This window comes from Cimex lectularius, unplaced genomic scaffold (genome assembly GCF_000648675.2).
Source record: "Cimex lectularius strain Harlan isolate CLEC.00 unplaced genomic scaffold, Clec_2.1 scaffold41, whole genome shotgun sequence".
Classification (NCBI taxonomy): domain Eukaryota; kingdom Metazoa; phylum Arthropoda; class Insecta; order Hemiptera; family Cimicidae; genus Cimex; species Cimex lectularius.
The window spans coordinates 1,238,369-1,252,694 of record NW_019393011.1 but is presented as its reverse complement, the minus strand read 5'-3'; the positions used below and the strand labels follow the sequence as shown (position 1 = coordinate 1,252,694).

Genomic DNA, 14,326 nt, shown 5'->3' with positions numbered 1-14,326 from the left:
GTAACTCTTAAAACAAAGATTTTTCTAATAGTTGAAACCGTAACACGATTGATTTGGGCAATAAGAATAACTTGTTTATAAATAACCGACGTTAATGCGGTTTCTGACATAAATAGGTTTAGGTCAAGAGCATTGGCAATAATTATACCAAAGGTTGGAAACCCGATTTCTTCGTTGGCATCTTCTAAATAAATAAACCATCGGTGTTTACAAACAGTAGCGTTCTTAATGAAATTGTCCTTTGGAACGTACTGAAGTAACGACTCATCAAGAACACTTTAAAATTTTGATAAATCCGTTATTCCGAAAATTTTAACCTTATTTCCAAATAGCCTACTCAAAGAAGGGGCCGTTGAACTTGACCAAAAGATGAGTTCTTAAACTGTTTACTGTTAATTTTTAAAACAGGTAAGTAGCTCACTGTATGAGTCATAAATGGCGGTCTAGAGAAAAAATTGCATTGTTCTTAAGAAAGGGGGTCGCACGATGGCAATCCACCTTGACCGAGAAAAATCCAATTATTGCTGTACGTCAAGGACTCCTAAGACATGAATTATCAACCAAAACTGAGAGGAAAAAGAAAGTGGCCACCATTAATATTTTTTAATAAGAGATCTCTTAGACAATCCTCTATTGATTATCTTACAACAAAATTTGGTCCATCTTAAAGAATTATAGGTAAATAAAACTCAGGTAAAATCTCCCACTTGCTTAAGATTGGATTTTGTAAATAAATCTTTGGATAGTCAATCTCTTCTTTGTTGGTTTTCTGTAAAGCTTCTTTCTAACGTTCCGGTAGTTTGATTTTTTTAATTTCCACCAGTTAAGTTTCAAATTAGTTTAAGTGAATTAGATTCGACGATTGTTGGAAGATGGAAGAAGTCAGGCGTATGTGGCCAGGGTGCTTAACATTCCCAGAGCAACCATCAGAAGGTCTTCAATCACTAACAACTGGAGGTTACTCAAGAAGGCATCAGGTCGCCATCAGAGAGATGATCGTTTTATTGTTTCGAATGTACTCCGTAATCGACATTACACTGCTGTCGAGATCAAGCAACGACTTCAACAAGTAGGGATGTCGAAAGGGCGAAGACTTTCAGAAGCTGGATTACGTGCGAGAAGGTCTGCCTCTGATCCAGAACTTTAGACAAAGCACAGAACAGCTCTTAAGTTTCGCACGAGATCACATAAATTGGTCTGAGAAAGAATGGACTAAAATTTTGTTTTCGGATGAGTCAAGGTTTTGTTTGTCTTCTGATGGCTGTGATAGAGATGGAGAAGAACAGAAAAGCGATATATCCCCGCAACATTTTCACTCCGGAGACGTTTTGGAGGTGGTGGTGCTATGTCTTGAGCAGGCATTTCTATGGAAGGTCGAACATACTTGATCTTCATCAAAGGTTCCTTAGCAGCTGTGCAATACATTGAAGATGTGCTATTAGAAGAAGTTCCTTATATGACACTAATTGGCTAGGCCCCACACAGCTAGGATCGTTGGTGACTACTTAGAACGGGCTAGTCAATGTTTACTGGAGTGTCAACGTGCACTTTCCGACTTAAACCCTTTCGAACACCTTTGGGACGAGTTGTCAAAGAGGGTAAAAAGTCGTCAAGTATGCCGGAGAATTTGCAGGAATTAAGAATGACGCTGTTGGAAGAGTATGAAAATATTCCAATTTTTTAATTATCTACATTAATTTTTTTAAAAATATTCAGCGATCACGTTTTTGCATCGCAGTGTAGTCTGTTCAAAAAAACAGTCTATATTAAATTAATCTGCCTTTGAACGAGAATAACGTATAAGCAATAAAAATTAAAACAAAGAGGTTGTGAAGTTCTGCAAATACCCCCCCCCCCCATCAAACGTATGTGATTTGATGATTTAAAAGGTAAAACACACACACACACACACACACACACACAAATGCTCTAACAAACAGGCAACTGGCTATAGTAAAAGCACTAAAGTGGGTAGATAGTCAGCCTAAAAATTTACAACAAATAAGAATAGCTACTGACAGTAGAATCACCATTGACTCATTGCTGAACACCAAAATACATCTGCCCCTTAGAAGACATAAGAAGTAACCTAAAGCGGATAGGGAAAAGCGCACAGTCTCATTCTCATGGGCACAGCGGGAAATGAGATCGCTGACCAAATGTCTAAGGCTGCTTCCCAAAACGAACACTTGTCATTTGCACATTCAAAGGTCCCTCTATCTGCAGTTAAGAGATGGCTGAATCAACGCAGCTTGGCTAGATGGGAAGAAATTTGGTGTAACTCTATCCAGGGACGACTGACCAGGGAATTCTTTCTATCGGTCTCATTCCAACTGCGAATGGACTACAGGCGTACTCAAATCCTGACAGGACATGAAAAATTGGCGGAGTATCTCTTTCGCTTTAATATTATCCCCGACCCATCTTGTTCTTGCAGTCGGGCACCTCCTCAGACTGTGGATCACCTTATGGAGTGCGTGGCTTACGGTGGCCGCCCCCAACAAAGTCATACTTTTTGGAGACCGAAATGCTACGTATTTTATGAACTGACAATTACTTAAGGTTTTTGGTTGAGATAAAAAAAAGTTAATGGCACGAGAGGGATTCGAACCCACGACCTTCGGCTAGATACGCCGCTGCTCTACCACCTGAGCTATCGTGACCTCGATCCACTCGGACATCAACTGCCCATCTCAACCCCACCTTTTGAGTTTTCCCTCCTTTTGCCATTTTTCAAATCCGTCGTGGATTCGAATCCCTCTCGTGCCATTAACTTTTTTTCATCTCAACCAAAAACCTTAAGTAATTGTCAGTTATTAATTGGTCAAGCGGACCACGAAAGTAGTGAATTAGTATTTTATGAAGTTGTTTTCGGGAATAATGACGTTCATGAATAATTAACACTTAAAAAAAGTTAATTTAATTGTGTTAATCATTATTAGGAGGTAAATATGCTTTGTAATTTTTAATTATGTTATTGTTATTATGTTTATTTCATGTAATACTTAATGTAGTTTAAAAAACATTCACATGCTACTGACTTCATTTTGAGAAATTTACTTTGTACGATGTCATGTGATGTCAACAGCTTAATCTGGCGACAATAAATCGAGGAAAATGGATTATATTCTCATTGGTATATGAATCATATGTATGCCAAAGATAATGGAGTATGTAGATTACTGTTTTCTTTGTCGGACTCTTAGTCAAACTTCGTCAATCATGACTTACATCGTCCTCGTGTCGTTTCCAGCCAACCAAAGTCCACAGAAGCTTCATTATAACGAGAGTTAACGTTTTATAAAATTTTATACATTAAATATCTGCAATACGTTGCATAAGAAAGCATTTGGAGAAAGAATTGTTTTTTTCGGAATCACATTAAATCATGGACACGCTCAATGAAAATAACGTGACGAGAATAATACGCTAATAATTAATTTTTACATAATTTACAAAACAGATTTTTTTTTCAAAGGCTTCTAATTATTTTATTCATTGTTTTTTTAAAAAAGTGTTTGTATTTTCCGTGTTTTAAATAAAACATGTCGCCACTCACTTGGCTATGATGTCCCCAAGTATGTAACGGTCTTCGATGTTTCCATGGCAGTTGACCAAATCTTCCATCTCGGTCATGGTGCCTAGAAAATTACGTAAAATTATTTTTTTCTCGCTATAAAAAGCAAGGTTTAAAGGGTTTATGAAGTGACTAGTTATACAAAGGAATAAACTCTGACTTCCTTTTCTTTCAATGTCAACTATAACTGCTAGATTATCTGTGTCAAATCCTTATTTTACAACTGACTGCTCCTGCATTATAGTAGTGGATGTCATATTTTTAAACGCATAAAATCAAATTTAAACAAATAAGTGATAATCCTTTTAACTACAGAAAATATATTAAGAAACCATTAGTTCTTGAATGATGAAATGAAAAATAATTCTTACATGAGGAGTCAGAGTTGTTTTTCATCAATAACACATTTAAAGCTTCTTGCTTGAATTTATTTAATTTTAATATGTAGTATTCAGTTTTCATTTAATAAGACAATTCTGTCATCAATTTAATCGTCCCTTCGCTTAAGCTTGATTTTTACTTGATATAAGTTTTTATGGGATGTTAGAATCTATCATGGCCAACCCATCATCCTGAAACAAATAACTACCGATCCTACGAAACACACCATTCGAAAGCTTATTACATAAAACAGTTTTTGTGAAATTTATCAATCTCTAGGAATTTGATCACAGAGTAGAGAATTTTTGAAATTTTTCAAATATCATCTAATATTTATATTTTGTAGGCTTGTACCAGCTAAACGTCCATTGGCTGGAATAATTCAGTAGACGACTCATTCTCTAGGCAATTTAACGTAGATTTTAAATAACAACTTCAATTTTTATGAGAAAAAAAATCCGTTGGTATCGTAGATAAACGATTTTTGTGTATGAGGAATCTGTTTTTTTTTTTTGTGAAAAATTTAAAAGTTGGTTTCTTTTAGATGAAGTAAGTTAGAAAACCCATTTTTCGGCATTCAACTCCATTTACTGTCTACCATAACCCAATATTTTTTTATATCTCATAGCAAACCACCCTTTATATGATGATCTTTCATTTCTGAACATTCGTCATCATCATACTATTATTTTTGTGAAGAGAGATTTGAATTTGCTGAAAAGAAGTTCTGATAAATTTTTTTATCAAAGATATAATTATAACTAGCAATTATGTTTCAGTTTCCCTTGAATTGTTCTATTTTTATATTATTAGAAGAAATTTTAAAGGTAGGTTCATAGCAGATATTGCCAAAAATAGTTTTGCCCTAACTTCTATGTTATTTGTGCATACTTTATTTCATTATTGTATACTACATTATATTCATACACTTCGACGTATCCTTTTGAACGTATTGAAGAAACGTTTTAATGAAAACACGTTTAAGAGATTTTTGAGCTAAAAACCTATGGGTTAGGTTAAGATAGGTAGGGAAAGGGACGCGTTTGGTTAGGTATGGTTAGTGTTAGAGATAGGTCAGGTTAAGATTGGGATTAGGGTTAGGGACGTGTTGGGTGATTAGATTAGTTAGGGTTAGGGACGAGTTAGGTTTCAAAAAAGTTTAAAATCTAGTATAATTCTGAACAGTAAAAATCTTTGTTTATATATAACTGACGCTAATGAGGTTTCTGACAAATACTTGTAGGCCAAGGACATTGACAATAATTATTATAAGGAAGGTTGAAAACCCATTTTCTATCAGGGTTGACGTCTCTTAAATAAACGGTTTACAAACAATTCCAATCTCAATGAAATTGTCTTTTAACGTAACCTTTTGGTCTGAAAAACGACTTAGGAAGAACACTTTTGAACAGATTTTTGAGTTAAAAAACCTTTGTCACCAATGGGAATTAGTAATTGTCTATTATAAGGCTAGGTAGGTTGGTTAAGGTTAGGGTAGGGTTGGGTTGGGTTAGGTTAGGTAGGGTTAGGGACAAGTTACGTTAGGTTAGGTGGGGTTATGGTTAGGTTAAATAAACCATCGGTTTATAAGCAATTTCAGTCTTGATGAAATTACCCGTTTACTTATCCAATTGAACATACTGAAGAAACGATATAGGAAGAATACTTTTGATCAGATTTTTGTTAGTAATGGCCTATATGGTTAGGCTAGGTAGGTTGGTTAGGGATGGTTAGGGACGTTACATTACGTTAGGTGGGGTTATGGTTAGGTTAAATAAACCATCGTTTTATAAGTAATTTCAGTCTTGATGAAATTACCGTTTTACTTATCCATTTCAACATCCTGAAGAAACGATATAGCAAGAACACTTTTGATCAGATTTTTGCTAGTAATGGCCTATATGGTTAGACTAGGTAGGTTGGTTAGAGATGGTTAGGGACAAGTTACGTTACGTTAGGTGGGGTTATGGTTAGGTTAAATAAACCATCGGTTTATAAGCAATTTCAGTCTTGATGAAATTACCCCTTTACTTATCCAATTGAACATACTGAAGAAACGATATAGCAAGAACACTTTTAATCAGATTTTTGTTAGTAATAGCCTATATGGTTAGGCTAGGTAGGTTGGTTAGGGATAGTTAGGGACAAGTTACGTTACGTTAGGTGGGGTTATGGTTAGGTTAAATAAACCATCGGTTTATAAGCAATTTCAGTCTTGATGAAATTACCCCTTTACTTATCCAATTGAACATACTGAAGAAACGATATAGCAAGAACATTTTTGACCAGATTTTTGTTAGTAATGGTTAGGCTAGGTAGGATGGTTAGGATTAGGGACGAATTACTTTAGGTATGCTTCATATCCATGGATAAATGCTTTTCCACGAAGCGTCGAAAATACGCGAGTTTTTTCTTCTTTTTTCCATAGTTCCCTTCTCCTGCATTTGCTAATTATGTTTCATAGGTTGGTTGCTTTAGATTTATGCTTTCATGAGAAATTAATTGAAATTTTAGATATGAGGCGTTTTTTGTGAAATTTATTTAGTTTTTGTGTATCTTCTACATATTTTATAAAATAAATTGTTTTGCTTTTCATTGAGATTTAATGCAGTATGTCTTATATTGTATCCCATTATACTTTCTTGAGGCATAAGTAAATTTCATTCATGACTTTTCGGAATAAATTTATTCTTTCGTACAACTCAAAATTTATCATTAATAAAATTGAATCAGTGTTATCAGGAAGATAAGCTTCTGACATAGTTATCTGTTTGCAGTTCACAATGGAAATGTCAGAAATCATCAGCAATAGGTGATCATCTTGTGGGAAAATGCTTACAAATATAACTATAGTTTATAAGTAAATTTTCACGTCATTAATATTTTATTGAATTTCTTCTAATTATTCAATGTTATGACTTTTTTAAATTAATCTATTTTGCGTTGACAATTTATCAAGTGAGTCACCAGGTCAGGCAGCAGAATTATTCTTGGACATTGTCCCGGTATGTTTGATTCGGCTCCTTTGGTCCATGTGTTTATTTGGTTGAACGTGACACACAAACAGTGAAAAAATGTCTAAGGATTTTATACTTAAATATGAAGTTGAAGTTGTAATAGAATTAGCAACAGCAACAAATATGGGGTTGAGATTGTACGCCTACTTTTATTTACCAGTACTTCAAATTGGAATTATATCTTGTTTTTGAGTTACTATTTAAAACCTTGCGCCCTAATCAGTTTAATCTCGAAAGATTCTTGGCACATTTATGCTAGTTTCTTTATAAATATTCCTTGGATGTGAAATTAAAATTCTTGTTGACGTTTTAGTAATCCCTTTGTGATTTATGCAACGTAAATTGAGTTAAAATTTATCTTTTGGCCGTATTTTGTAAAGATCTCATTCTTTACGATAACGAACAGTTTTAAAATCCATCAAAAGAAGGTGAAAATATGCGATCTCGTTTAATTGAGTCAATTTTTCTTATATTTCGACCTCAACAGTTTAACTTATGATTTTTCCTTCCTGAAGGTGGGATAATAGGTCATCTCAAAAAAAACCACAACCAGTTTTTATCCATACGTTTCGGATTTATTTTAATCCTTCCTCAGGTGAGTTAACGCAATGGTTAAAACAGTGGTCGTCAGTCATTAATATTTTATAACAGTTTATTTTAAAAAAAGAGCCAGTGTGGTACTTATTCAGACTACGAACAAACGTTTTAATATTTTGAACCTGAAGTCAGGTAAACTGTTATAAAATATTAATGACTGACGACCACTGTTTTAACCATTGCGTTAACTCACCTGAGGAAGGATTAAAATAAATCCGAAACGTTGTGGATAAAAACTGTTCATGGTTTTTTTTAGATGACCTATTATCCTACCTTCAAGTAGGAAAAATTTAAATAAATAAAATTTAGTCAATTCCTTAGTCGGTCGCGGAATTCTTTTCAGGCGTCCAATTTTTTATTTTTTAATCACCGATAAAAATACCATAAATCGCGCAGTAAAATCTCCAACGCCTAACGTTTTATTCGGCTGCATTAAAAAGCTCTTTAGATTTTATAATTTATTTATTTCTATTTAACGACCGATTTTGAAAATAGCTTGAATGTCACAGACAATGCTCATTATGTAATATTTATACTACTGAATTGGAAATTACGACCTAAACGTTGTATAACTAGGCAGAATTTTTCGAAATTGTTGACGTTGAACTAAAATGAAAAGCCACAAATGACCACGATCAGATGTGATTTTTTTATTATTTCAATCAAAGAATGGAAAAGGAAGACAATAGCTTTCCAATTTACACTCGGGTCAAGAGATCAAACAATTTACAGCTGACCCTGCGTCTTCAATAACATTGTATTATGTATAAATTGGTTGATTATTTCATTTGAGATGCCCTCGTAGAATACCCAGAGTACTTATGAAACAAAAGGAAAAACTATTAAATTTATATATAGCTGACCTCAGTCGATTTTTCTAAAACAGGAAATTCAGTTTCGAGTGTGATAGTCTATTTTATGATAGTGGATTGTTAATTTTTTTTGCCAATTTACGTTATAGCTTCGCAGCTTGGATTTTATGGTTTTGTTGAGAACCATTGCACCGTCAAAACTAAAACCTCGCAATTAAACAATTTATGATTTTTTTCAAGTGGTTACATCATTATCACTGTGAAATCATTAAACCGAAAATATTTTTAACAGATACAACAATAATAATTAATAGATATTGTAATTTATCAAACCGAAAGTGTGCCTCCACCTCAACAGTTAAAATATTAAGATTAAATAATAATAATTATTATTATATTAATAAGATTTCGTGGTCCGATTGGCCAAATAACATCTTTCAATTAATTAATCTTTATGTAAGGTGTTGGTTGAAATGAAAAAGTTAGTGTCACGAGCGGGATTCGAACCCACGACCTTTGGCTTACGCCGCTGCTCTACCACTTGAGCTATCGTGACTTCGTTCCACTCGGAAGTCACGATAGCTCAAGTGGTAGAGCAGCGGCGTATTTAGCCGAAGGTCGTGGGTTCGAATCCCGCTCGTGACACTAACTTTTTTATCTCAACCAATACCTTACATAATAATAATAAATGTTTATTTGCAAGAACTTTACATATAAATTTATAATAAAAATAATATGTTGGTACATCCTGCGTAAAAAACATAATACAGAATAAATGTGTGGTAATTAGTGACCGTTAATCGATAATTATTCAGAAATCGTGAGATGCGGTCTGGTGTGATGTAGGTTTCAGAAAAACATTTTCTTTATCGTGCCAACGTTTCGATCTTTTTGAGATCATCTTCAGGACTCAATAAAGATCGAAACGTTGGCACATAAAGAAAATGTTTTTCTGAAACCTACATCACACCAGACCGCATCTCACGATTTCTGAATATTACAGAATAAACTTGTATCATGAAAAGAAAAAAATGAAATCTTGGCTTTAAAATATCTTAACTACAATTAAAAAGTTTTGAAATTAGAAATTTTTTGCCTTCTTGGTAGTTTTTGAAATTTTAAATACTAATCCTCTCTTTACTAAAAAAATAAAAAAGTGCCATATATATAATGAAAAATTATAATATTGCGTAGTTTTTATGTTCTAAAAATGTGAGTTACCCAATGAATTGTGTCTTGTGTTATATTCACTGATGTAACTAGTTACAAGATTATTTTTATGTAGATACAAACAAGATTTCGTATTCATTACTTTAAATTCACTGTGTAATTTTTTCATATTATATGTATATTGTTTACGTAAAATAATTTTAAGAAGTGAATTCAGAGTTACACCCAGAGTCTTAGTGTAGCATTTATTAGTACCTCCCCATGAAACAATACCATAGGCTTTTATGTATGGATTGTGCAAGAGAAAAATATATTGCCCTTAAGAGTTCAATTTTCATAAAGTTGCGTAAAATTCTAAATTTATAAAAGAGCATTCTCAGACGGGAAACCAAAGAATCAATATGCAAATTAAATTTCAAATTCGAGTCCAATGTCACACCAAGATATCTAATACTGTAACCAAAAGGATAGGCAAGCAAGAACACACATAATTATCATAAAAAGTATGAAAAACAAATTTTAAATTATTAGTATTTATTTTTTTTTCTCAATAAAAAGTGAAATATATTACTTTTTTTGTGTTTAAAAGTAGAAAGTTTGAGTTTAACCAAAAATTAATCATTTTTGTATCATTATTTATAATTTTAGTTAAATTAATTAAATTATCACCAGAGAAAACGATACATGTATCATCTGCATAACTAAATATTTTTCCAGAGAATTTAATTTTCAAAAAATCATTAATATATAAAAGAAACAAAATTGGGCCTAAGACTATTCCTTGTGGTACACCCGATTCAACGCGTAAAGAAGAATTATAAACTGTTCCAACCTTTGTGACTAGAGTTCTGTCAAATTAATCTCCTTTTGTTAAAATGTTAAGGTTTTTTGTGTTGAAACAGGAAGAAAGATTTATATTACATTTAACATTATTACTATTTCAACATAAATCGGTGTTCTCAGAAATTATTAACAGCTCACTGAATCAAAATATCGATTTGTTAAAACGTTACGAATATAGCAACTCGTAAATCATTTTAGATATAAACTAAAACCTAAAATGGAGTTTTATCTTAATTTATGGCCTTTTGTCAAAACTTCGCGACATATGCTGCATCAAATTTAGGCATTTGAACGTTCACCAAACGAGATTATATTATATACACTCATAAATCATCAGCATTTATGATAATTATGATATATATTTTATTTCAAGTTCATTTTTTCACATTACGAATTTAGTACAACACATTTTTCAAGGGAAAGCTTTTTCATTAATCGCTAACATAAATTGGTTATAATTGTTTAATTGTTGTCCAAAAGAACTGGCTGAACTGCATTACTAGTGAAAAAAGTACAAATAACTAAATAACTAGTTAACAAATAAACAAAATTGTGAAATTTTCTTCTTTGGTTCGCGGGGTGACGACCTATAATTTAATAGTTATCCACAACTTGGTCTGCCTGTCCTCGCTGATTTAGTCTGCCAGACGCGTTTTGGCATTTCGCCATTTTCAGTTTTGAATCTGTGTAGTAAACATAGTAACTGGATACCGACGGAGTAAAAAAAAATAACAAAATACTACATAACTTACCATCTCAACCATCAAAACCAACTCTAACTATCCCCAACTACATAGGGAATTATTAAGAAAGGTTACATGTTTTCCCTTTTGGAGTCGAAGGATTTTTTGCATAATCAAAAAATAAAATCAATAAACTTTTGTCTATTGTTGTTAAGCTCTGCTAAAGGTTTTTCATCTGAAAAAAGTTTTTGTTTCTTTAATAAAATACAATCTTCTCGCGGGTGTGTTATCGAGGTCTATCCTTCAAGATAGACGGATTTCCTAGGTATCATAGCTTTTTCCTAGATATTGCAAGGCAATCGCATAGGATATGCTCTGTTGTCTCTGTCTCCTCTAGACATAGTCGACATTAGTCATCTGTTAATAGTTTTTTTTTTTAAAGTGGTATTTTACTAGCACATGCCTGCTAAATAAACCTTGTAGGTAATGAAGTGGTCATACCAGGTTGTCTACATCATTTCAATTACAACTGCTGATCCTATCAAGAATTTATACCTTTTAGGGTTTTTACTTCCCTTCCGTTGAGTAAGATTGTTTCTTTCTACCGTAGGGTTGTTTTTACGAGTGGTCTTTGCTTGGTCAAGATGTAAGGATGCATTTGTTGTTCTTAGTACCCAAGATTATATATTTTTTTTAAACTTATTTATGGTGAAAAAGAGATTTGGACCTACGTATTGTTCCGAGGATTGCTTTTTAGTTAGGATGTCTGTTGGCTCATTTCCTAATATCCAATATGACCTGGGACCCATCTTAGGTCAGGCACGCCGACTGGCTTGACAAAATGTCGAAAAGTCTGTCAAACTCAGCGAGAGCGAGGATATATATATNATATATATATAATGCAGGGTGGGCGACCAAGACCCGAGGGGTTAAATGCCTGGGTAGACTCGTACCCCATTCCTAAAAGGTCCGGGACTTGGTCGGCTCACGTGTCCTGCATAAATCTCTTGGACTTGTTCACAAACCCTCTCCTTCAAAGATTTCAAATCTAGACCCACACTCTGCGAGGATTTCGCAAAAACGGCAAAAGGGATCTGGTAGGATACCCATTACGAAGAGGTGTCTTCTCAGTGGGCAGTGGCCCGTCAGAATACCTATCAGCCTCCTAATTCCCTTCTTTGAGATAGAGAATAGACATTTTGATTCTGCTGGTTTGATCACCTTAACAAACTCTTTCGATTGCCTGTCAAACTCAGCGAGGATAAGTGAAAATGTCCACTAACGTGCAAACGTGCTGTCTGATGTTGCACCAAGTGACAATGATAATTAAATATTTTACAAATATTTTACTGGGATAGGTTTATCAGAAATCGGATTTTTTACCAGAGGATCAGAATCAGAATTTGTCTGTGATATCTGACGGACCAACCCACCGAGAATAGAACATGATCGTTAACGACCGAATATCAAATAAAAACAATCAGCAAAAACAAAAGTCTTGATATTTGGACAAAATTAATTTAATCAATATTTGGTAAATTGTTAAGGAATAATATTGAAGATTTTTGATAATATGACTCTAAATGTTCGGTGTATCCACCTATGAAATCCTGTAATTCTCAATTATTAACCAAAACTTACATCAAGACTATAGTAGAAATAATGAATGGTGGAGTGAGTGTGTTGTTCAATCTTTTTAACAAGGTAGTCCCTACAAAAAGCCCATTTGTTAGTATGTCTGGCTCGAATGCAGGGCCGCCGGATTCGAACCCGGGACCTTTACCTTACAGTGATGAGCGCTCACAGTTAGTTGTTTTCATCGATCCGGATTTCGAGCTTATAGGTCATCATCAGGGTGAAGGAGTTCTACAACCTGATGATGATTCTGGGTCGTTGGAAACAACTAACTGTGAGTAGGAACTATCTTTTAAAAATATTGACATTATAGTTTCGTGTTTATAAGTTAAAATAGAAGTTTTATGTGTTTTTTTTGTTTTTTATCATAATTGGTTATAACATGCTCTATAATTGACGTACAACAGCTTTAATTTGATTTATTTTTCCCTTCAGAAATCTTATTCAGCAAAGTTTTAACGATCGGCGCTATTTTGGCCGAAAACTGTTTAGTTAAAACGCAAAAACTTTCTTCGTCACCGTGACATTGCAAGGCCGAACATTCCACCTCAAATATTAATGAAACTTACGAACTTTTACTTCATCCATTGGACAGCCGACCTCGCTCCTTCAGATTCAGAGGTGGCTCATTTTTCACAAGGCAAAAAATTCAAGAATGAAGTTTTCCGTACCTAAATGAAACAAGAATAAGGTCTTCATCCCTAAAGGTTCAGTCTTTAACATCAGACCTTCAATCTGATTTTGTTCAAAGGTTTTTACTTTATTTCAAGACGGGTTCGCTATATTTGTTAGCTATGTCTATCTTATTTGCCAAGTCTATTGTTTTATCGCACCCGTTCATTTACTTCTTTTGTGATTTGACAGTGAACAACTAATCCACGAGAGTAAGAGTGTTTGTAGCTATCAATGAAAACAATTAACTGATTTTTCTTCATTTTTCGACTCTATATTCAAAATTTGTTTTCCTACACTTGAGAAATTATTATAGTTTTAATAGTTATATAACGTTAAAAAAAAAAAAAAATTCCCAGTGATGTCCAAATTTACATGTGCTCAGAAGAAGAGACAAATAAACATAAGTTACCACGATTCATAATCATGAGTCATGACTTTCGAAAGTTCTCAAAATGTTACCAATCAATATTTCTCATCAGGCGCCATCAATCAATCCGACCCGTGGAAAGCCCCATACTTTCATGGAAATCAATTTGATAGGATTTCGTATAAACGGGAATACGTGTTTACGATAAGTAATAGCAAGAAAATAGTGTGTAATTTTTATTTTTCGAGCTTTTATCTTTTTCTATTAACCTTCAGGTTAATAACCGGTTCCGCTCTTCAATGCACGCTTATTTAAAACAATTGAATAAGGAGTCTCGAGAATTTTCATTCGTTCAATTTGTAAGTAGTTCTCTTTCTGCCAAATTTATTTCTGCCAATTATTGTAACAAACGTTGTCGTTTCTGAATATTTTTATACGTTTCAGAATCCCCAGGCAAAATATTATAAATGTAAATTGTTATTTTAAATTATAGTTGATTAAGTAATCAGAATATAAAAATAAACTACATTAAACTTTTTTTTAATGTATTTTATGTGGGGTTTTAACTA

The 14,326-nt window shown here is 33.5% G+C and overlaps 1 protein-coding gene across 2 annotated transcripts in view; it reads right to left on the bottom strand.

Annotated features, from left to right (window-relative positions):
• LOC106663850 (calcium/calmodulin-dependent protein kinase type IV-like) overlaps positions 1 to 14,326 on the bottom strand; it is a 32,221-nt gene that overhangs the window by 4,939 nt on the left and 12,956 nt on the right. For both annotated transcript variants that reach the window (XM_014389010.2, XM_014389009.2), the window contains exon 2: positions 3,560 to 3,641. In XM_014389010.2, coding sequence (XP_014244496.1) covers positions 3,560 to 3,636 — 77 coding nt within the window. In that variant the 5' untranslated portion in view covers positions 3,637 to 3,641. The remainder of the gene's footprint in view (positions 1 to 3,559; positions 3,642 to 14,326) is intronic.